The sequence below is a fragment of the Xenopus tropicalis genome, chromosome 3 (assembly GCF_000004195.4).
Source record: "Xenopus tropicalis strain Nigerian chromosome 3, UCB_Xtro_10.0, whole genome shotgun sequence".
Lineage (NCBI taxonomy): Eukaryota > Metazoa > Chordata > Amphibia > Anura > Pipidae > Xenopus > Xenopus tropicalis.
Genome location: NC_030679.2, coordinates 71907856 through 71931009, shown reverse-complemented (window position 1 = coordinate 71931009; position 23154 = coordinate 71907856). Strand labels below are relative to the sequence as shown.

General features: G+C 37.9%; 1 protein-coding gene across 3 annotated transcripts in view; it reads left to right on the top strand.

The window, feature by feature from the left end:
• The window catches only part of mov10l1 (Mov10 like RISC complex RNA helicase 1), a 61840-nt gene extending 45762 nt beyond the window's left edge, over nt 1-16078 (top strand). For 2 of the 3 annotated variants that reach the window (NM_001079156.1, XM_012959264.3), the window contains 10 exon segments: nt 1192-1338; nt 3808-3929; nt 5325-5424; nt 5499-5663; nt 6713-6886; nt 7724-7873; nt 8326-8433; nt 9871-10011; nt 11054-11145; nt 15641-16078. In NM_001079156.1, coding sequence (NP_001072624.1) covers nt 1192-1338; nt 3808-3929; nt 5325-5424; nt 5499-5663; nt 6713-6886; nt 7724-7873; nt 8326-8433; nt 9871-10011; nt 11054-11145; nt 15641-15650 — 1209 coding nt within the window. In that variant the 3' untranslated portion in view covers nt 15651-16078. 3 annotated transcript variants of the gene reach the window in all.
• The last annotated feature ends 7076 nt before the right edge of the window (nt 16079-23154 follow it).

Here is a 23154-nt window from a genome sequence, read left to right as displayed (position 1 = left end):
AGAAACAAAAATTATTTTATGCATGAAAAGATTTGGAAAGTCCCATGTATCCTGAATGTGCCAATACCAAATATATATAGTTTTATGAAGATTTCTCACATATAGTCAAAAACTCCCAGCAGTACACTACCAAATTTCCTAAGCACTTATCCAGAAAGCTGCATACTTTAGATTTCAAGGCCAAAAATTCCACTAACAGAAGGTTTATCCCAGAAAATTATACAGATACAGACAGATTCTGGGGAATCCAGAATAGGTAGAACTATCTGTCTACTCCAAACTACCAAGTCGCAATGCTTTCCTGAAGTTAAAAAAAAAATCGCTTCAAAGCTTCCAGTCTATAGTATCTTATCTCCTACAGGTCATAAAGTAACCAGATAAAACACCCTAAATATGAACGCCAGGGGTCCACTGAACAGTTTGATGCCCAATATGCATAGGTTTACCTAAGTATGTGGCATGTAGGGGCCCCAAAGTCAACATAGCCCCATATGATCTATAATTTCTGTCATTTCAGCTTCTGCAAAATCAACACATTTACATCATTATATGTGGGATAACGCTAGTAAAACGTACATTTACCCCAGAAAGTCATATATTTTTGGAAAGTACACATCCCCCCCGAATCTAAAATGGGTACCCATGTCATTCTACTCCAAAGTACCAAGCCGCAAAGCTTTCTTAAAGCCGAGGGGGTTGGGGGTACATCTGTCTCTGCACCGGCGGCTTTTACCTTTTACCTTACATATTACCTTAGCAACCAGGGTGTGGTTTCAATAAAAGACTGATATATGAATAGGAGATGACCTTAGTAGAAGTACTAAAAATTAGCAATACCAATTAAACTGACTGTAAAGCAATAGTTTTTTTGGCTGCTGGGGTCAGTGACCCCTGTTTGAAAGCTGTAAAGAGTTATTAGAAGACGACAAATAATTAAAAAACTATAAATAATGAAGACAAATTGAAAAGTTGCTTAGAATTGGCCATTCAATTCAAAATTGTTTGTATGACACATTCCCCCCACACATGCTATTGTTTTGTACTTTTGTGGGTTGGCCCTGAAAATGAGAAAAATTATTTTATTCTTACTAAAAGTTTATTTTCTTGGCTAAAGCCCATGTCATAGTCATTTCACCACCAAAATCTTGATGAATTTTGTTTTGAATTTATTATTTATTTTTTTTTATGCAGATCTATTATGCTTTACCAGATAGCCGTATTTTGGTCTGTGCGCCATCTAACAGTGCAGCTGACTTGGTTTGCTTGAGGCTACATCAGAGCAATCAGCTCGAACCTGGCAGCATGGTTAGAGTGAATGCTACTTGTCGGCTAGAAGAGGTAATTGCCATTTTTTTCTTTAATTTATCCCAGGTATGAAACCAGTTATCCAGAAAGCTCCGAATTTTGGAAAGCCTGTCTCCCATAGACTCTATTTTAATCAAATAGTTCAGATTTTTAAAATTGATTGTCTTTTTCTCTGTAAAAATAAAACAGCACCTTGTACTTGATCCCAACTAAGAAATAATTAATCTATATTGGATGCAAAACAATCCCTTTGGCTTAACTTTTTTATTGATCTTTTTTAGTAGACTTAGGGGCTGATTTACTAACCCACGAATTCGAATCCGAATTGGAAAAATTCAGATTGGAAAACGAACATTTTGCGACTTTTTCGTATTTTTTGCGATTTTTTTGGCGCCTTTACGACTTTTCGGAAATTATCGCAACTTTTTCGTTACCAATACGATTTGCGCGAAAAAACGCGAGTTTTTCGTAGCCATTCCGAAAGTTGCGATTTTTTCGTAGCGTTAAAACTTGCGCGAAAAGTTGCGCCTTTTTCGTAGCGTTAAAACTTAAAAGGCGCAACGTTTTGCGCAAGTTTTAACACTACGAAAAAATCGCAACTTTTTGCGCAAGTTTTAACGCTACGAAAAAATCGCAACTTTCGGAATGGCTACGAAAAACTCGCGTTTTTCCGCAAAAATCGTATTGGTAACGAAAAAGTCGCGATAATTTCCTGAAAAAATCGCAAAATACCGATCATTACGAAAAAAACGCAATCGGACGCATTCGGCCCGTTCGTGAGTAAGTAAATGGGCCCCTTAGGGTATGAAGATCCAAATTATGAAAAGATCCCTTATCCAAAATATCCTTGGTCCTGAGCGTTCTGGATAACAGGTCCTAAACTTATACTATGAAATCAACTTGACAATTTGCATCACATGAAGATATGTAACAGTGAGTTAGCTATTCAAATAGTATATCATGGGGCAACAAAGTGTAATAAATATTGAGGGGATTTGGGAGGCCGGGTCTCTATCTGCAACATTCGAAGTATATGTTGCTCTACGTCTCTAAATTGTGAACAGTAAAAGCATACTATTGTCTAGTTGCATCCTTATATTAATCTGTTTTAAGGCATTCACTTTTTAGGGCCACTGTGTCTTTGTGGATCACCGATATCAAGGTCTTTGCAATTAATGCATCTTTGCTGCATTAAGTAGAAAGATTATTACTGACTTTTTATACCAGTGAAGGGGTCTATCATCGTTGGGTAATAAAAAAGCTGCTAGCTTGGTATCTGCATTCATGTGTGTAAGAGTCTTTGTAATCCTCTTGATTTCTGGCAAATTCTTTTGGAGTTAATGGTATGTAACAAAAATGTCTCTTAATGTTATTGGTTCTTTACAACATTTTCCCCATGTTTATGGTATTTGTGGGAAGAGTCTCACACTCTAAGAAGATATCACAATACTGTGAAATGCATTTTTAGACCAATGCCTAGCAAAGAGGTTTTGGGGTCTCTTGGTCTTTGGGACTGAATACTGCACATTGGTGATTAGCATTGCTGTATTGCACTGTTGGTTTCTCCTCCCAGTACTCTGGTTTCCCTCTACATTCCAAAAATTGTTTAGCACCTGATGAAATAGACTATAACCTTATATGCTGCTCATTAGTTTAAATGGCTACACAAGCTATCTATAAAAGGAAGAAGTGTGTAGGCAAACGACAGAGCTTTGTCCATTTAATTGGCGGATGTGACCTAGCGTGTAGTTGTGCCCTTGGTTTGTTTGTGAACAGTAAACTGTACAAGCCAGGGTGGCAGCCTTTAGTGCTTAAAATGGCAGTTTTTGTATTTGGGATTACCTTATGACACATACTGTGGTTTTAGTTCTTATATAAACTCATTGTTTTTACAGAATGTTTCTGCTACAATATGTAACCTGTTCAATATAGATTATAGTAGCAAAACCATGGTAACAAACCATTTTTACCAGTAAATGGCAACGCCACATTACATATTAATTAATAAAAACACTATTCCTTTATGCTCTTTACCGCAGTCAGTATCCAATGGCATGGAACCTTATGTGGAAAATACTGCGTGTTTTACACCGTTCCAAAAAAGGAAGAATAATTTAGTCACATTCCAGTTTCACCAATGGAGGATTTAATATGGGCTATAGCACTTTTAAGTTCTTCCTGAAACATGTTTTATATAAGGACCACTTTCTGTTCACTATTGGCTTTCTGTGATCCTTGTGTTTGATCATCATGTGTGCTTCAAGGGTTTAATATATGGACCATTGACTTTCTCGTGGGGGCTTTGTATCTCTCAACTCCTTTTATTTGCAACTAGTAGTATAGCTGGTCTGGTGAATGTGACTAATGGAAGATTGGCTAGCTTTATCTGATAGAGCTTGACATAGTTATGTTGCCATCTTGCTTAGTTGTCACACATGTGACCCATTATTGTGCTCAATAGAATTACTTTCTAATTGTTGTGTTTAATATTTATATTTTCAGACAATCTGTGATGCGGTTAGACCTTACTGTGGGCCTGGAGAAGACATTCGAAAAGCATCCCGGTTTCGCATAATTATTTCCACTTGTAGCAGTGCAGGCATGTTTTATCAGATTGGATTAAGGTATGAGGACATTACAGACTATTACATGAAGAATTTATAACTAGTTAAAGGAATACTGTCAGGGGAAAACATGATTGATTTTTTTTTTTTTATTTTCAAAGCGCATTGGACAATAGAGCTTCTCCAGCAGAATCTTGCATTGCAATCCATTTTTCAAAAACGCAGATTTTTTTTCAATGTAATTTTGAAATTTCACATGGGGCTAGCCATATTTTTCATTTTCCAGGGTGCCACAGCCGTGTGACCTGTGCTCTGATAAACTTCAGTCACACTTTACCACTGAGCTGCAAGTTGGAGTGATTTCACCCCTCTCCCAGCAGCCGATCAGCAGAACAATGGGAAAGCAGCAAGATAGCAGCTCCCAGTAGATATCCGAATAGCACTCAATAGTAAGAAATACAAGTCTGGCTTGGGAGTAGGAAAAAACAGATTATCTGAAAGCAGTTCTATTGTGTAGTGCTGGCTCCTTCTAAAAGCTCAGACTCGGGCACAATGCACTGAGATGGCGCCTACACACCAATATTACAACTGAAAAAAATACATCTGTTGGTTCAAGAATAACATTTTAAGTAGTAGTGTAATTTAGAAACAATTTAGAAAAAAGTATACCATAAAAATCATGACAATATCCCTTTTTAAGTTTCTTCAAAAATACAGAACTTTCTAACTGTTACCTAAATGTGTCAGTTTTGCTTCACCAGCATATAAACCACATCATGCATGTTTTAACATTGATAGATAAGTACCATTAATGTGATCCTGGCAACTATAGAATCAGAATGTCTTGTTCTGATTTATAGGGGCTGATTCATTAAAACACGAGTTCGAATCCCGAATGGGAAAAATTCGGATTGGATACAATAATTTCTGAAGATTGTAAATATCACGAAAATGCTTACGAAAAAATCGTATTAGTCACGATAATATCATATTGGCGATCAGAAAGTCATGACATTTTCGTACCGAACAATTGTAAACAGTGGCAGAACCTTTCCAAATTTTTCTCGCAAGCGCAAAAAAGACTACGGGAATACGCTTGGAGAGTTCGAATGAACGCTCCGAGCGTTCATGTCTTAATAAATCTTCCCCATAGTGTCCAAGACCTGACTACAAAGAGGGTATGTCTGTAGATTTTGGATAAATTGTATTTTCACAATACAATACCGAAACTGAAAAAATATGCAGGCATTGATAACTACCCTTTTGTGTCATGGTAAGAAAAGTATTTTTGTTAGCAGGTCGGTTGTTAACCAAATCCTCTGTTTAAATGAAATCATTTGCTGGCTGGGTTTTGTTAGCATCTTTTAGCATGCATTTTTTTATTATGTTTAAAATTCAGACACAGAGAATGCTGTAAAAATAGCTTAGTTTCTCCTGTTAATGTGATTGCTGCAGGGTTGGACACTTCACCCATGTGTTTGTAGATGAAGCAGGCCAGGCCAGTGAACCTGAATGTTTGATACCACTAGGGCTGATATCAGAAGTAACCGGACAGGTACATGTAAGAATTTTCACTCTTGTTATCTGTCAGAACAATGTCTTAAGTGGTCATTTGTTCTCCTTTCACAGATAATACTTGCAGGGGACCCAATGCAGCTTGGACCCATTATAAAGTCTAGAGTATCCTTGGCTTATGGGCTGAATGTATCTTTTCTGGAGAGGTTAATGGCTAGACCACTATACTTAAGAGACGAAGAAAGCTACGGAGCATGTGGGAATTACAACCCATTACTGGTATGTGCGACATCAGTAAGGGCGCTTGCTCAAATAGTTTTGAGTGAAAACTTCTCTAATCGATTGATGGAGTTTCCATGAAATATGCAAGTTTGAAGGTCCATTATTTGCTTTGTAGAAATTCCTAGCCTAGGCTGCAGGAGCTGTTAAAGGGATTCTGTCACAAGAAAATATGTTTTTAACAAAACGCATCAGTTAATAGCACTCCTTCATTAGAATCTTTCATTAAAATCCATTTTTCAAAAGAGCAAACAGATTTTTGTATATTTAATATTGAAATGTGGAGTGGGGCTAGCCATATTCTTAGTTTTATAGGTGCCCTCAGCCATGTGACTTTTGCTCTGATAAACTTTACTGCTGAGCTGCAAGTTGGAGTGATATATCCCCCCCCCCCCCAGCAAACGATCAGCATACCAGTGGGAAGGAAGCAAGATAGCAGATCCCTGACACCTATGTTGCTGAAAGTGGTAGATATGAGAATAGCACTCAATAGTAAAACACTGTCTCACCCAATTCATGACTCCTCCAGTTACTAGAGTAGGAGAAACAATAGGTTATCTGAAAGCATTTCTAATGTGTAGCGCTGGCTCCTTCTGAAAGGTTCAAAAATAACTTTTTAAATGGTAGAATGAATTATTTTTAATATACTCAGTGTAATTTAGTAATAAGAACTACACCATGGAAATCATGACAGAATCCCTTTTAGTGGGTCTTGCACAAATATTGGATATATGCATAACAGCAAGCTTATGTAAAATACGGAAGGAATTTAGAGCTCTTTTCCCTTTCATTACAAAAATATCTCTAGCATGACTTAACCGAGAAAGGGGTAATCTTATACCAAAATATGTTACTTTGTTTGTGGGAAATACTAGGTTGAGATGGATTTATAATGGATCCAGGGTGCAAATGCACATTACATTTTATGTTTTTTTATGCACTAGCTCCATGGTGTGGCACTCTAAGGAATTACAGATTTGTCCTAAACAGTTGCTAGACTTAGCAGTGTCAAGTCCATGCACTAAATAGAGATTTGGGCTTCTTTCCAGATCACTAAACTTATGAAAAACTACAGGTCACATGCTGCGTTACTTCATTTACCTTCCAAACTATTCTACCACAAAGAACTGGAAGTCTGTGCAGATCCAGCTGTAGTAAATAAGCTATTGAGGTGGGACAAACTTCCTCACAAAGGATTCCCTTTAATATTCCATGGTGTCAGGGTAGGTAATATTTCTTTAACAACAAAGTTAATATGTATGAGTAGATCTTGGGACAGCAGGATAAGGTGTATTATAATTAACACAAGCATATTAATTTTTACATATTTTGAATACTGGTATTTTTATAGGGATGCACCGAATCCACTCTTTTTGGATTTGGGCGAACCCTGAATCTGTTGTGAAAGATTCAGCCGAATACTGAACCAAATCCTATTTGCGTATACAAATAAAGCCATGAAGGGATGAAAGAACTGAACACAGCGAAAAGTCTTAAACTCCATGTTTGTGTGTAGAAGAGTCACGTGATTTTAAAAATTCAATTCAGCCAAATCCTGCTGAAAAAGACCGAACCTTGGTCGAATCCCGAACTGAATCCTGGATTCAATGCATCACTAATTTTTCAGCAGTCCTGTTAGTCAGAATATTTCCAGCAATAGTAATGCAGACATTGCTGGAAATATATGATCATGAATATATCCATGCCTGAATCACGTACTGATCAACTGAGCCACACTGAGTATCCAGAGTTGTCTGTATTCACTTTACAATTGTAGTAAGGTGCTACATAAAAATCACTTGTAGTGTCATTTGCAAGAACCGATTTGTTATACAAAGAGTAATTTTTTTGCAGGCTGCTGTATACTTATTTGCCGTGTCAGTTTTCATGTAACACAAGTGAAGGCTATTCTGATATGCTGTTTTCATTCAGAACTTGCTGTCATGTATGAAACACTGGATTCTTTTACTTACTATGATAAAGTCTACTTGACTTTATTCATTTTCATATTTTATATATTTGATACTAATCATGTTAAGATAGCGCCTTGTTTTTGTTAGGGTACAGAGATGCGAGAAGGAAGCAATCCATCTTGGTTTAACCCCTCAGAAGCCGTCCAGGCGATGCGATACTGCTGCGTTCTTGCTAAACATGTTACTACATCAGTGTCTGCTAAGGACATTGGTGTCATCACTCCATATCGAAAACAGGTATTGTGTTGCTTTCTTCTTAGATGCATATTTTTATCATATATCATTTTGGTAAATTTTAATTTCATAACCTATGGCAGGGAGGTAAGTATGTGATCATTTTGCTTTCTTATTATTGTGGCAATGATGTAACCAAAACAATGTTTTCAGGAGAACTATCAGAATGAAAATATAATATAAGCTTCATAGTACAGAAATAAGACATTTTCTAAATATATTCAATTAAAAACATGGGTTTTTACCTTAAACCATGCATTTCAGTTGGTATATATAATGTTCTGGTTTGTTGCTTAGTGCCCAGAATACAGTTCTTGGTATATAAAGCAGTTGCATAAAAGAGAAGTAAAGAAAATAGAAGCCAGTTGTATATTTGCTTTATTTTCTGATGCATACTAAGTATTATGAAATACTTTTTTAAGATTAAAGTCTTATTTTGTTATTTTTTCCGAAAGGTGGAAAAAATTAGAACACTGCTAAGAACTGCTGATCTGTCAGACATAAAAGTTGGTTCTGTAGAAGAGTTTCAGGGGCAGGAATTCTTGGTAATCATTATATCAATGGTAAGTGCCTACTTATAACAGTCTTCACATGATACCATTGCCAACAAAGCAGAGATTACTAGTATTGATTTAAATTAATTAATTAATTAATACAGAGTAGGCTGTTGAATATTTCACATTAAACAAAAATTAAGCTGTTCAAAAAAGTAAACACAATTTCTGGCAACTTTGCAATATACATCAGTTTAAAAATATGCAGCCTTTCTTGATTTTTAATATAATAATATGGTTTGGAACATTTACTGTATCCAAGCCTGGCCCCCTGTTCTCCTGCTGATCTACTTTAAGACTCAAAAAATGTGGCTAGTAGTCAACTGTCCTCAGTCTGCCTTCAATCTGCATCCTCCAACAAATGTCACATGTTTATAGACTTTTTGACAGGGGCAGCTAAATGGTTAGGGATGGAATGCTGGTCCTTCCAGTCTTTTATTTTTTGCTAAAGTACTGTTGGATCATCTTTATACACCGATATAAAGCAAAAGTTACATTTTATAATCAAGAGATGCAATATACCCTTAAATTACAAAGAAATGTGTAAAATATATGTGTATAACAATAACTCATATATACAGTTAGGGGACCTGGTATCTAGAATGCTAGGCTTTTCTGGATAAGGGATCTTTCTGTAATTTAGATCCCCATACCTTGTTTACTAAAAAATCATTGAAACATTAATTTAATAGGATTGTTTTGCCTCAAATAAAGAACTGTCCCATAAGGTACTGTTTCTTTATTACAGAGAAAAAGGACATTTTTAAAAATGTAAATTATTTTATTACAGCGGAGTCTCTGGGAGTTAGCCTCCGAATAAAAGCACTGAGATCTGTTATATAGTTGTATTCACTGGAGTGTTATCTACTGTTTCTTGCAGCTTATATCTTTTTCTTAGATAGTTTACCAGTGAATTCGGAACCATATATTTTTATCATCTTTGCATGATTTTTCCAAATTGTTGCCATTGCCTTCATCCTCTTCCATAAAACAAGTTTGTTTTTATTGTGAAATCCCGTAAATCTCCATTAGGAACACATGAAACTCCACTGTGTGAATAATTGATACCACACTAATTCTGTGTATTTAGAAACCCATTCATTGGTTATTGAATTTAGTTGGGAAATGCATTTATAGTGTTTTTATTTACTTAGTGCATACACATTATATGCAGGTGAAGTTTGTGTGTTTTACATATAACATGTTTCTACTTTTAACTGTTCAATGTTATCGGAGTTTCCACTTGATGGAATTCTATATTTCCTTTTTATTGAGGATTATTTATTGGGCTGAATAAGATTTCAATAGCTGATTACTGTGATTTAGCCCTGTGGCTCTTTTGCATACAGCCTTATGTGATCTTAAAACTTGCTTGGGAGTCTGTAATTTTAAACCAAATACTACTAGTGGATATTTAGATTAAGAGCAACAGAACATATGTTTTAGGTGCGGTCTTGTGAAGACTCTCTTCATGAAGATTCCAGACATCTCCTGGGATTTCTGTGCAGCCCAAAACGATTTAACGTTGCCATAACTAGGCCAAAGGCTTTGCTGATTGTTCTTGGAAATCCGCATGTCCTTGTCAAGGTATGTGGACTACTATAATTGCCTATATCCACTGATCAAGTTGCTTTTATTTTTGATTTGCACATAAACATATAAGGAACATAATACCCATTATTAAGTAACCTTCTGTTTTTCATTATATGAAGCCTTTGAGGTATTTGGAACAGAACCTCAGACACTGCTAATTAGTGGTTGTAAATAATTGCTTGTTATAAACTGCAGTATTTTGTTTGCATTTTTTTCTTCTAAAATAAAACGTATCCCTGTGCAAGATGTCTTTCTCTGTGCTGTAAATGTGGATTGTTTAGATAGTTTATGTGCCAGTAGAAGTTCACGTGCCAGCAAAAGCCTCTAGCCTTCCGAGTGTGCCAATCCCAAATATGTATACCTTTTGTGGAGATTTCTGCCTTGTACGATCAGAGCAGCACCTTGCCTCAGGCAGCTGTGTGCAGCAGAGTACAAGGAGTAGCAGACTGTAATTCTTTTTAAAGAATGCAGAATCTCCAATGTTTGATTAAAAATCTCCCAGCAGTACAATACCAAATTGTTAAAGCAGTGCTTCAGAGATCAGCATAATTTCTTTAAATTACAGGGCCAACAATTCCACTGAAATCACGTAATCCTATGCTGTCATAGGATTACTATACAGGAACAGTATATTTTTGGAAAGTACACATTCTGACAAATCCAAAATGGGCAAATCTGTCTTTTCAGTCCAAATTACAAAACTTTGCTAGAGTTAGCAGTTTTTATGACATTTTTAATATCATATGCGCCATATATCCTATATATAAACTTAACGGGGATGTAAAGTCAAAAATCATAATCCTTGTGTGTGTTATTTAAACCAAATGTTAGCTGTGTTTAAGCGCTTTGCAGTCTTCTTTTTTTTTTTTTTTCTCTTATAGTGCTTTCCTATGAACACTGAGTTTAGATTTTGACTTTACATCCCCTTTACTGCATCTGTCCCATAATTAGTTCACCCAAAGTGTCCTTGCCAATCCCCAGTGGTAGAATATTGAGAAGTTGATGTTATTCTAACCAGATGTGTCCACCTCTCTAGGATCCATGCATCTGTGCCTTACTTGAGTACAGTGTAATAAATGGAGCTTACACAGGCTGCAACCTGCCTCCTGGTCTTGAAACCCTTCAACAGTGAGTATTTCTTTTGTTCTAGTTGAATGAATGTCTTTGGTTTCCTTGTGACATATTTCCCTTCCTTCTGGATCCTTGGTATTTATAAAAAAAAAAAACAAAAAAAACACGCACACACAAAATGCTTCTGACTTAAACAGTGAAATTTCATACTTCCTTTTATCTCCAAAAAGTGGGGGAAAACTTCCTTTACACCTGAAAATATTTTTACAAATGCTGCTTCCTGCAAAACTTCTATATATATATAAAGTTTGAAATTTGCCCAAGTTTCCACTTTACAAATATGGTCCAGAGGAACAAGCAGTGTCAGCGGTTACTCTAGTTTAGTGAACATAAATGGAGATTTTAGGTGTCAAATCTTGACACTATGTAGCATGTCCGGATAGCATTAGCATAAATCATGTCATTTGGAAAGCTGCTGAGACTTGATTTCTTTAAAAAAACTCACAAGGATTTTCTGATTTACTGACCAAAGAATGGTGTCTCTCTTTTTCTCAGTTGTAGGATTGTGGCTGAAGGAATTGAAGTGAACCCCAAGCTACTTTGTGCATTAGCAGTCAAAATTCCCTTCCTTAAAGTTTCCTTTCTGTCTTGCATGCATTGTTGCCCTAGAACAATTAGGCAGCCAGCCTGAGCCGCTGTTCTTTTCCAAGCAACTCCATTACCAGCCTTTAGCTGTGAAATCTCTCTACTTATAATCTGATTTGATCTATTGAGGCCTAGCCAGACTGTCTGAGACATTAGGGTTCTCAGGTGCCTTCAGATGGTTCTATAAAGCCACCCTCATGCTGAGTCAGATGTAAACTCAGAGGTAGACTGAGCCTATTTCCAACTTATATATATATATAGATATAAGTGCAACAGTGCAGTTCTTGCAGCTTTACAGCTTTCCCAATCCTGTATTGCATTGTTCCCTGCTTATAAAATTAAAACCAGTCTTCTAACTTGAACAGTTCTATTACTCTGTATTATAGAGGGACCCCTCAATATTATATCAATTAATACAAATTTTATTTAATATGTCAATTGTCCTCCACAAGCCACCACGATTTGAGAGTCAAATTGATTTTCTGTGATTTAACTGTGATTTCAGACTGAAAGTAGCAAAAGCATGAGTTTGTTTAAATGTCTTTTAAGTGGAATGATTGTGAAAATGAAAATGTAATATAAGCTTCATCACACTGAAATGAAAAACCGTTTTAAATATCAGTTAAAAATTCTGCAAATAACCAAGTTACTCTTCACTCTGCCTCTCAGCATCTCTCTCTCCTAATTGTCTCTTCATGCAGCAGTCGGGTGTCAGATTTTATTGACAGTTGGATCCAATATAAATTTTAAGGGGGGCTCCATTTTCTAGCAGATGTATTCCAGCACAAACAAAATCTCACAAAATAACTGTAGCACAATTCCTGGCTTTTCACTTTACTGTGCATGTGTATCCTGCAAGGAGAATGAAGAAGATTGCTCTGTGTTGCTAACATTTGCCCCCCCTCCCACCTGTGTCTTTGCTTCTTCCTTAACCCTATTTGATGTGCATATTTAAAGACTTTAATAATACTGTCTTATGCTTTTTAGTAAGAGCATGATGCAAGAAAAAAAATAATTATCTTCAGCAGATTTGGTGTAAAAATGAAATGGAAAATGTTTTATATAATATGTTAACATAGCATGTAAAATTTGTATTATTTCAAGCAACACATACAGATCTCTTGGCAACAAATGCCATTTTGGTTCTCTAGTTTTGTAGATAGCTATAAATGGCATCTGATGTCCCACAAGACTGTTGTGGGTGGTTTAAATGCTGTAATTTTGGGCTACTTAAAGAATATCTGTGCCAGCATTTGAGGTTGCAATATGTACGGAGTAACAGTCTTTTTGGGAGTTTCTTTAACACTGCATGTTGGACACTCAAAAACACACGATTTAAAGTGCTGCAGGACATTGCCTTAAGAGTTAATTCGCTACATAGCTTATGTGCTACCTGCATTAAAAACGTGCTCTGCTGCAGTGAATTCACTTAAAGGACTGTCCCACATAGCAGCTTATTTTTATAAGGAGTAATCATTCTTCTAAAGCAAATACAGCCTGTATTACTCCAAAGTATCAATTCATTATATTTAAATGGGAACTCCACCCAAACACAAATTAAGCTTTTTTTTTTTTTTTTTTTTTTTTTTTTTAAAGGTAAACACAATTCCAAGCAGCTTTATAATATACATCAATGAACAAATATGCAGCCTTTTCATGATATGGTTTGAAGCACTTACCTAAGCCTGGCCCCCTGTTCTCCTGCTGATCTGGCTGACTACTTTGAGACTCACAAAAAATTGTAACAGTAGTTGATTTTTTACAGCCTGCATCCTCCATATTCAGGCTGTAATCCCCCTGTATTGTTTAATCATGTAATCCCCTGTACTGTTCACACCTTTTAATGCCTTCATTGTTTTCCCCCTGCAGTGTTCACACCTCAGGCTCTGGCTGTAATCACCCACATTGTTCCCCTGTTCACACCTCAGACATTCCCTCTGACACATCCAGCATTGTGTCACTGTATATATTGTATATTGGCCTAGAACATAATATTTGTAATTGGATAGAGAACTGGCTGAAGGATAGAGTACAAAGAGTGGTTGTAAATGGAACATTTTCTAATTGGACCAGTGTGGTTAGTGGAGTACCGCAGGGGTCAGTCCTTGGGCCTTTGCTGTTTAACTTGTTTATTAATGACCTGGAGGGGGGCATAGACAGTACTGTGTCTATTTTTGCTGATGACACTAAATTGTGCAAAACTATAAGTTCCATGCAGGATGCTGCCGCTTTGCAGAGCGATTTGACAAAATTAGATAACTGGGCAGCAAACTGGAAAATGAGGTTCAATGTTGATAAGTGCAAAGTTATGCATTTTGGTAGAAATAATATAAACGCAAACTATCTACTGAATGGTAGTGTGTTGGGGGTTTCCTTAATGGAGAAGGATCTGGGGGTTTTTGTAGATAACAAGTTGTCTAATTCCAGGCAGTGTCATTCTGTGGCTACTAAAGCAAATAAAGTGCTGTCTTGTATAAAAAAGGGCATTGACTCAAGGGATGAGAACATAATTTTGCCCCTTTATAGGTCCCTGGTAAGGCCTCACCTTGAGTATGCAGTGCAGTTTTGGGCTCCAGTCCTTAAGAAGGATATTAATGAGCTGGAGAGAGTGCAGAGACGTGCAACTAAACTGGTAAAGGGGATGGAAGATTTAAACTATGAGGTGAGACTGTCGAGGTTGGGGTTGTTTTCTCTGGAAAAGAGGCGCTTGAGAGGGGACATGATTACTCTGTACAAGTACATTAGAGGGGATTATAGGCAGTTGGGGGATGTTCTTTTTTCCCATAAAAACAATCAACGCACCAGAGGTCACCCCTTTAGATTAGAGGAACAGAGCTTCCATTTGAAGCAGCGTAGGTGGTTTTTCACGGTGAGGGCAGTGAGGTTGTGGAATGCCCTTCCTAGTGATGTGGTAATGGCAGATTCTGTTAATGCCTTTAAGAGGGGCCTGGATGAGTTCTTGATCAATCAGAATATCAAAGGCTATTGTGATACTAATATCTACAGTTAGTACTAGTGGTTGTATTTATAGTTTATGTATGTGAGTGTATAGATTGGTAGGTGTGTGTTAGGTGTGCTGGGTTTACTTGGATGGGTTGAACTTGATGGACACTGGTCTTTTTTCAACCCTATGTAACTATGTAACTGTATGCTGCCTGTGTGTGCAATAGGGCAGGCATAGTATGGCACACATAGGCAGGGGTGGGCAGGAATAGTATGGCACACATGGTCAGGGGGGGCAGGCATAGTATGGCACATATAGGCAGGGGAGGGCAGGAATATGGTCCCCAAGGGGTGTAATTATATGCTGGGGGTTGCTGTGCTATCCACAGAAGAGGAGGAGGCATATGGATTTAAGTGTATGACATAATATAATTCTTTCATATATAAATGAAGGGGGATATCCCTTCAGTGAGCACCAACCATTGGGTTTTTGCTGTGTTGCCACCATTAATGTGGGGATGGTCTTAAAAGCTCTTGTGATAACATGGGTGTAGTTTGAAGTGGGTGTGGTTTAAAAAAGGGGAGTGGTCAAAACTGGCTTCCATTATCGGCCCTCCACCATGTAGGCAAGAAAAATTCCGGCCCTCGGTACCACAGAAGTTGGACAGCACTGTTTAGGTAGTGCTGGTGTTACTGATGCACCCATGTCATAAAACTGCCTGACATGTTGCTAGTGCCAGTAAACAAGATTAGTAAATGAATGCTGCCAATTAGAACAGAGTCTTAAAGCATGCCTAGCTTTAGAACTGTTCAGGAACATGTAGATGTCATGGAGGCACCCGTATCTAGTAAATATGCATATAATAAATTCATGTTATATTTATTTACACACATTCAGCCCATTATGTAATTCCTTTAAGGGTTTGTATGCACAATTTATTTGCCTATTTTCTTTGTTACACAGGTGTGATTAGTCTTCTGAGAATGACCTGTTACAACTTCATGTTTCATTAAAAAAGCACTTCTCTTGAAAAGGACATGTTCTGGTCTGTCAAGATTTCACAGTACTGACTGAATGAGTCTACGGGGTAAAAGGATCTGACACCAAAGCATATTGTTTTTGCTTTCTGATTTTGTATTTGTTTCCTTGTTGCCAAAATTTTGAGAAAAAAAACCACAATATAAGGGATGGGTAGTTGTGTATTTTCACACCCACAGTGCACTTTGTATTAGTTTCCTTTTGGAAAGGCATATTCTCTAACCCTGTAATGATAACGGCTCTGGTACCAATAACTGGCCGCAAACGGTCGAGAGAATTTATCAGGCCAGCTCTGGCAGCTGTGTATGTTTATATTTCTATTGGTTTTTGTTTTGCACTAGTCAATAAAGCATGGTAACCTTACAGTGTCATTGTGGGGTGTCTTGCACATAAAGTCCACATCCAGATGTGGATCTCTGTCTGCGTTTTTTTTTTAGTTTTAAACTAAAAAATAAAATACCTGCAACTCCAGTAGCTGAGCTCAAGCTCTTTTACACTCATTTCTAAGTGTGACCTGTTTAGGAACATGCAGTTCTTTTAATAAGATTTTTTACAGTTTAATATTTTTCTTTACAACTAATTAAAGGGCAAGGACAGTTTTATGTACATTACAGATTTCAAAGGGTAGGCCATTCACATCAGCACTGTTACATGCGTGCACTGCCCAGGGCATTTTGTTCTATGCAGAACCTGACCTGCAGGGTAGTTGAACATGAGTGTAATGAATAGGGCTTGTGTGAAACAAACTTTTTGCTTAGTTTTTTATGCTTAAAGTGCTTATATTTATGCTTATAATTAAATTAATAGTAATTTTAAAATAATTAAAACATGATTTTCTATTTTTATACACATGTTACATAGTTACATAGGGTTGAAAAAAGACCAGTGTCCATCAAGTTCAACCCATCCAAGTAAACCCAGCACACCTAACCCACACCTACCAATCTATACACTCACATACATAAACTATAAATACAACCACTAGTACTAACTGTAGATATTAGTATCACAATAGCCTTGGATATTCTGATTGTTCAAGAACTCATCCAGGCCCCTCTTAAAGGCATTAACAGAATCTGCCATTACCACATCTCTAGGAAGGGCATTCCACAACCTCACTGCCCTCACTGTGAAAAACCACCTACGCTGCTTCAAATGGAAGCTCCGTTCCTCTAATCTGAAGGGGTGACCTCTGGTGCGTTGATTGTTTTTATGGGAAAAAGAACATCCCCCAACTGCCTATAATCCCCTCTAATGTACTTGTACAGAGTAATCATGTCCCCTCGCAAGCGCCTCTTTTCCAGAGAAAACAACCTCAACCTCAACAGTCTCACCTCATAGTTTAAATCTTCCATCCCCTTTACCAGTTTAGTTGCACGTCTCTGCACTCTCTCCAGCTCATTAATATCCTTCTTAAGGACTGGAGCCCAAAACTGCACTGCATACTCAAGGTGAGGCCTTACCAGGGACCTATAAAGGGGCAAAATGATGTTCTCATCCCTTGAGTCAATGCCCTTTTTTATACAAGACAGCACTTTATTTGCTTTAGTAGCCACAGAATGACACTGCCTGGAATTAGACAACTTGTTATCTACAAAAACCCCTAGATCCTTCTCCATTAAGGAAACCCCCAACACACTACCATTCAGTAGATAGTTTGCGTTTATATTATTTCTACCAAAGTGCATAACTTTGCACTTATCAACATTGAACCTCATTTTCCAGTTTGCTGCCCAGTTATCTAATTTTGTCAAATCGCTCTGCAAAGCGGCAGCATCCTGCATGGAACTTATAGTTTTGCACAATTTTGTGTCATCAGCAAAAATAGAAACAGTACTCTCTATGCCCACCTCCAGGTCATTAATAAACAAGTTAAAAAGCAAAAGACCAAGGACTGACCCCTGCGGTACTCCACTAACCACACTGGTCCAATTAGAAAATGTTCCATTTACAACCAATCTTTGTACTCTATCCTTCAGCCAGTTCTCTATCCAATTACAAATATTATGTTCTAGGCCAATATTCCTTAATTTGATCATTAACCTTCTGTGACGTACTGTATCAAACGCTTTAGCAAAGTCCAAGTAGATGACATCAACTGCCATTCCAGCATCGAGGTTCCTGCTCACCTCCTCATAAAAGGCGACTAAATTAGTCTGGCAAGATCTGTTACGCATAAAACCATGCTGGCACAATCTAATAGTATTGTGAACTGCAATGTATTCAAGTACCCTATCCCTTATTACCCCTTCCAAAAGTTTTCCTACTACTGATGTCAGACTAACAGGCCTATAGTTTTCAGGCTGAGAACGGGATCCCTTTTTAAATAACGGCACCACATTAGCAATCCGCCAGTCTCTTGGCACCATGCCAGACCTCAATGAATCCTGAAAAATTAAGTGAAGAGGTTTGGCAATCACAGCGCTCAGCTCATTTAATACCCTGGGATGAATCCCATCCGGCCCTGGACCTTTGTTTACCTTTACATGTTCAAGTCTCTTTTGAATTTCCTCCCGAGTGACCCATGCATCAGTAGCTAAATTACTAGAACTGGGCATATTACAAGGGAAGCCTTCATTATCTGGCTCCTCAGATGTATAGACAGATGAAAAATAAGAGTTCAAAATTTCAGCTTTTTCCCCGTTCTCATCAACCAACTTACCCCCCCCCGTGATAATAAGGTTCCCACCCCTTCTTGCTTCATTTTTTTACTATTCACATAATTAAAAAATAATTTAGGATTCTTTTTACTCCTAGCAGCAATATCCCTTTCCATTTCTATTTTAGCTTGCTTGATAGCTTTTTTGCATGCTTTATTTGCTTCCTTGTACCTGATGAAAGTTTCTGCTGTCCCAGCTAACTTGAATGCCCTAAAAGCACGTTTTTTCTTACCAACCTCGACAATAACACTTTTATTCAGCCATAAAGGTTTTGCTTTGCGATGCCTCTCCTTGCTTACAAGGGGAATATACTGTTGTGTATACCTACAAAGCAATGTTTTAAAGATGTTCCATTTTCCTTCTGTGTCTAACCCCATGAAAAGCCTTTCCCAGTTGACACATTGCAGAGATGCCCTTATACTGGCAAAGTCTGCACGTCTAAAATTGAGCGTTTTAGTTACTCCCTTATAGAGCTGTCTCTGCAGCATTATCTCAAAGGAGACCATGTTGTGATCACTGTTCCCCAAATGCTCAACCACACAAATGTTAGAGATGAGTTCATTATTATTAGAAATCACCAGGTCCAAAATAGAGTCATTCCTAGTGGGTTCTTGAACCGCCTGAAATAAAAGGTTGTCATTTAGCATATTTACAAACCTACTAGCTTTTTCTGACTTAGCCACCCCATTACTCCAGTCAATGTCCGGATAATTAAATTCCCCCATAATAACAACTTGACCCAGTTTTGAAGCCTCCTCCATTTGCAACAATAGCTGGGCCTCATCCCCCTCATCTATACGGGGTGGTTTATAGCATACACCAATGATCATTTTCTTTGTGATCTTCAGCCCTACTGAAATTTCTACCCAAAGAGATTCGACGTTTTCATTGGTAATGTCTTTATTACATGGCTTTGAATCTGACTTTACGTAAAGACAAACCCCTCCACCCTTTTTAATCTCTCTGTCCCTCCTAAAAAGTGTATAACCATTTAAATTCACAGCCCAGTCGCATTTATCATCCCACCAGGTCTCAGTGATACCTATTAAATCATAGTTTTCAATACATGCAATAGCCTGCAGCTCCCCTAATTTACCCGACAAGCTACGCGCATTAGCCAGCATGCAGCGGAGATTATTACTTCTCCCTCTGATGTTTACATTAGCTAAGGGAGAATTAGAGCTAAGGCAATTATGAGACTGCTTTCCTTGTAACGGAAGCTCCTTATCTGATAAACTATATGCCCCCCTCACTCCTCCCCCACAACCCTTTGCTAGTCCCCCTACCCCGTCTACACTAATTTTCCCATAGAATTCTAGCTCACCCACCCCCCCCTTGTCTAGTTTAAACACTCCTCCAACCTCTTAACCATTCTCTCCCCTAGCACAGCAGACCCCCTTCCATTGAGGTGCAATCCGTCAGGGCTGTATAGATTGTACCCCAAGGAAAAGTCAGCCCAGTGCTCTAGGAACCCAAACCCTTCCTTCCTACACCAAGACTTTAGCCACGCATTTAGCTCCCTAAGCTCCCGCTGTCTCCCTAAACTTGCACGTGGCACCGGCAAAATTTCCAAAAAAATGACATTGGAGGACCTTTGCCTAATCTTAGAGCCTAGATCCCTGAACTCACTCTTTAAGGTCCCCCACCTACCGTTCATTTTGTCGTTAGTACCGATATGTACCAAGACAGCCGGGTCATGCCCAGCCCCTCCCATGCAATGCATTTTTTTGATTGGAGAAAGTCGTACTGGGCCCCCTTGCAGCCATGTAGTCTGCTTTCTCTATAGTTAGGCCACTGCCTTTTCACAGTTGGTAAGTAATTCGACTTAACATATTTAATGGGTTTTCAGTAGAGAACTAAGCCCTTGTTTTATTCTACATTTGCTCTTCCTCATAGATCATTCAAGGGGAAAGATATATACCTTCCCTCTAGGGTTTTGTTTTTTTTCCCAAGTCATTGTGCCACAAGAATATAATGGCTGGCAATCCTTCCACTGTAAGTTTCCTAACAATTCTAGTGAGGATGCCAGCTATTCACAAGGTAGTGATGAAACCAAGCAGGTAGGTAGGGTCACCCTAGAAATGCATGCATACTACCAATACCAGCATTGGTGTTTTCAGTACTGAAATGTATATTGTTTGAAACCTTAAATTCACCAGAATTCCCTTTCTTCTGCCAAAATGTCAGGGTAGTTTTCATTTATCCAAAATACTAGCTTTCTGTAGAAATATTCTTACCAAATGGGTGGTGTGTGTATTTTAATCCACATTGGTGTACAGAGCTCCTTCAGTTTGTATAAAACAGTTCCTGCGTAGCACATATACAATTATACATATTTAAAAGTGTAGATGAATTTTATAGCTGATATCTCCCTGTTGAATTATTTTTGAGCAATGATTACACCCCCCCAGGGAGAATTGGTATTACTCACTTGCCCTCTGTGCATATCTTTCTTATGATAGATAGAGCAGGTTATTTGCCTAAAACTTGGATTTTCTGGGTATCCCATGGGTGCCATGCAGGACTCTCCCTCAAAAAAGTGCATTTAGTGCACTATATTTGCTCTTGCTGTTAATGAACATGTTGTCTTTGGGGGCATTTCCTGGGGAGAACTTTTAATTTAAATAGGAGAACTATATGCATTATTCTTCTCATAACACTTAACCTTTCTAAATATGTGTAGGATTACACCCTAGAACTGAGGCAAGGAAAACATAGTTATTGCCTTGCAAGAGCCTGTAAACAAAGCTGACAAACCATGGACTATGGGAATTGTGTGCAAGGGCAGCAAACCACATTTGCCAGTCAAGACATGGCTGGTGAGGGATGATCACTGAGGGGGTTGTGCTGATATTCCCAGGCTTATACATAAACTCAATCTCGTATGGTTATAGAAAAAAAAAGGAAAACATAGATTAAGCAGGAGATGTCAGGTCTATCCCACAAAAACACAATACAGGTATCAGACCCCTTTTCCTGAAATCCATTATCCAGAAAGTTCCAAATTACAGAAAGGCCATCTCCCATAGACTCCATTGTAATCAAATAATTCACATTTTTAAAAATGAGTTCATTTTTCTCTCTAATAAAAAAAACAGTACCTTGTACTTGATCCCAATTAAGATATAATTATTCCTTACTGGAGCCGAAACAATCTTTTTGGGTTCAATTACTGTTTAAATAATTTTATTAGCAGACTTAAGGTAGGATATCCGAATTATGGAAAGACCCCTTATCTGGAAAACCCCAGGTCGCGAGCATTCTGGATAACGGGTCCCATGCCTGTATTATACTTACAATGTGCCAGTTTTATGTAGTGCTATATGAAAACTGTTGATCATTTGGTACCTGCCCCAGTGAAGCTTACAATCTAGTCAAGTCATCACATGCATGTACACGCTGTCTTTAACTTTAGCAGAAGCAAATAATCCTTTGGTTTTTAAAGAGAGGAAAGATACACATATGTTGAGAACATACAAACCCTTTGCAGATAGTGTCCAGGTTGGTGTCAAACTCAAGGGTTAGCACTGGGGTCCTAAACAGTCAGGTTACGTTAATGATACATTGTAAAGGTATTATGTTAGAGAAATAAGGATTAAATGTAGCATCTTCAAGGTTTACTGAGGGCAGAATTTTAAGGACAAGGAAAGTTAGCCATATTGGGCAGGGTAGGGACCCCAATTTGTTAGGCTTCTCCAGTAACAGCATGCCTAGTCCATGAAAACCCACTCACCCAGAGGAGTTTTCAGCATCGTCTGACTTGGTGCATGTCATGTCTGAGTAGGTAAAGAAAGATGGTGGCAGCCAGCCCAGCTAAAAACAACTATTGGTAGGTGTGTTGTTCACAGAAGAAGCACCAACCCATGGTAGAAGTAGGCATTTAGTCACTGGGTGGTATCAAATTTCCCAGATTTTTTTTCAGGTATTCTGAAAAATGTAAAATGGAAGTTCTCTATATCCATGCTTAGGTACAGAACAGGTGTACAACATCATGACCTAGGGTAAAGTTAATACCTGGTCTTGTAATGTCCATGGGAGTCTTAAAGTGGGCAGCTCTATAATGCCAGTTTTAGCCACATAGTCAGGAGATTTCTATAGTCTTGTACTATAAACATAACACTGAAATACCCCCACTGCTTTAGGACAGATCGAGTGCTTATAAGCAAATATGGTGACAAAATACCCTTCCTGCAATATACAATTCTCATTCAGCAGCAAAGCAGTGTACCAGAAGTCAGTATAGCATATGTACACCTTTTAATTTAAAGGAACAGTAACACCAAAAAATTTTATGTGTTTTTGCTACAGAAATGCTACTATAGTTCATATAAACAAGCTGCTGTGTAGCCATGGGGGGCAGCCATTTAAGCTGGGGGAAAAAAAGGAGAAAAGGTACAGGTTACATAGCATATAACAGATAAGCTGCCCCCATGGCAACACAGCAAAATAAAAACTAAACCTGAATGTTGATTAATCACCCCCCAACATTCACCTATAAGTCACGCTGACTGATAGTGCTGCTATTGTAAGTCATTGTTACTACTGCTGCACAAATATGGCAGCCCCCTCAAAGTAAAAGCATCAAGCAAAACTTAAGGCACATTTATAGGTATATAAGTGCATGCAAAGGCAATTTTACATTAGATGTAAGAAAAGGTTTAATTTCAGGTGTCAGTGGGGCTCATTTATCAACACTGGGCAGTAAGCCATAGCAACCAATCAGCTATTTTTTTTTTTTTTTAGCCAGCTGCATGTAAGACAATAAATGCAACCATTTGA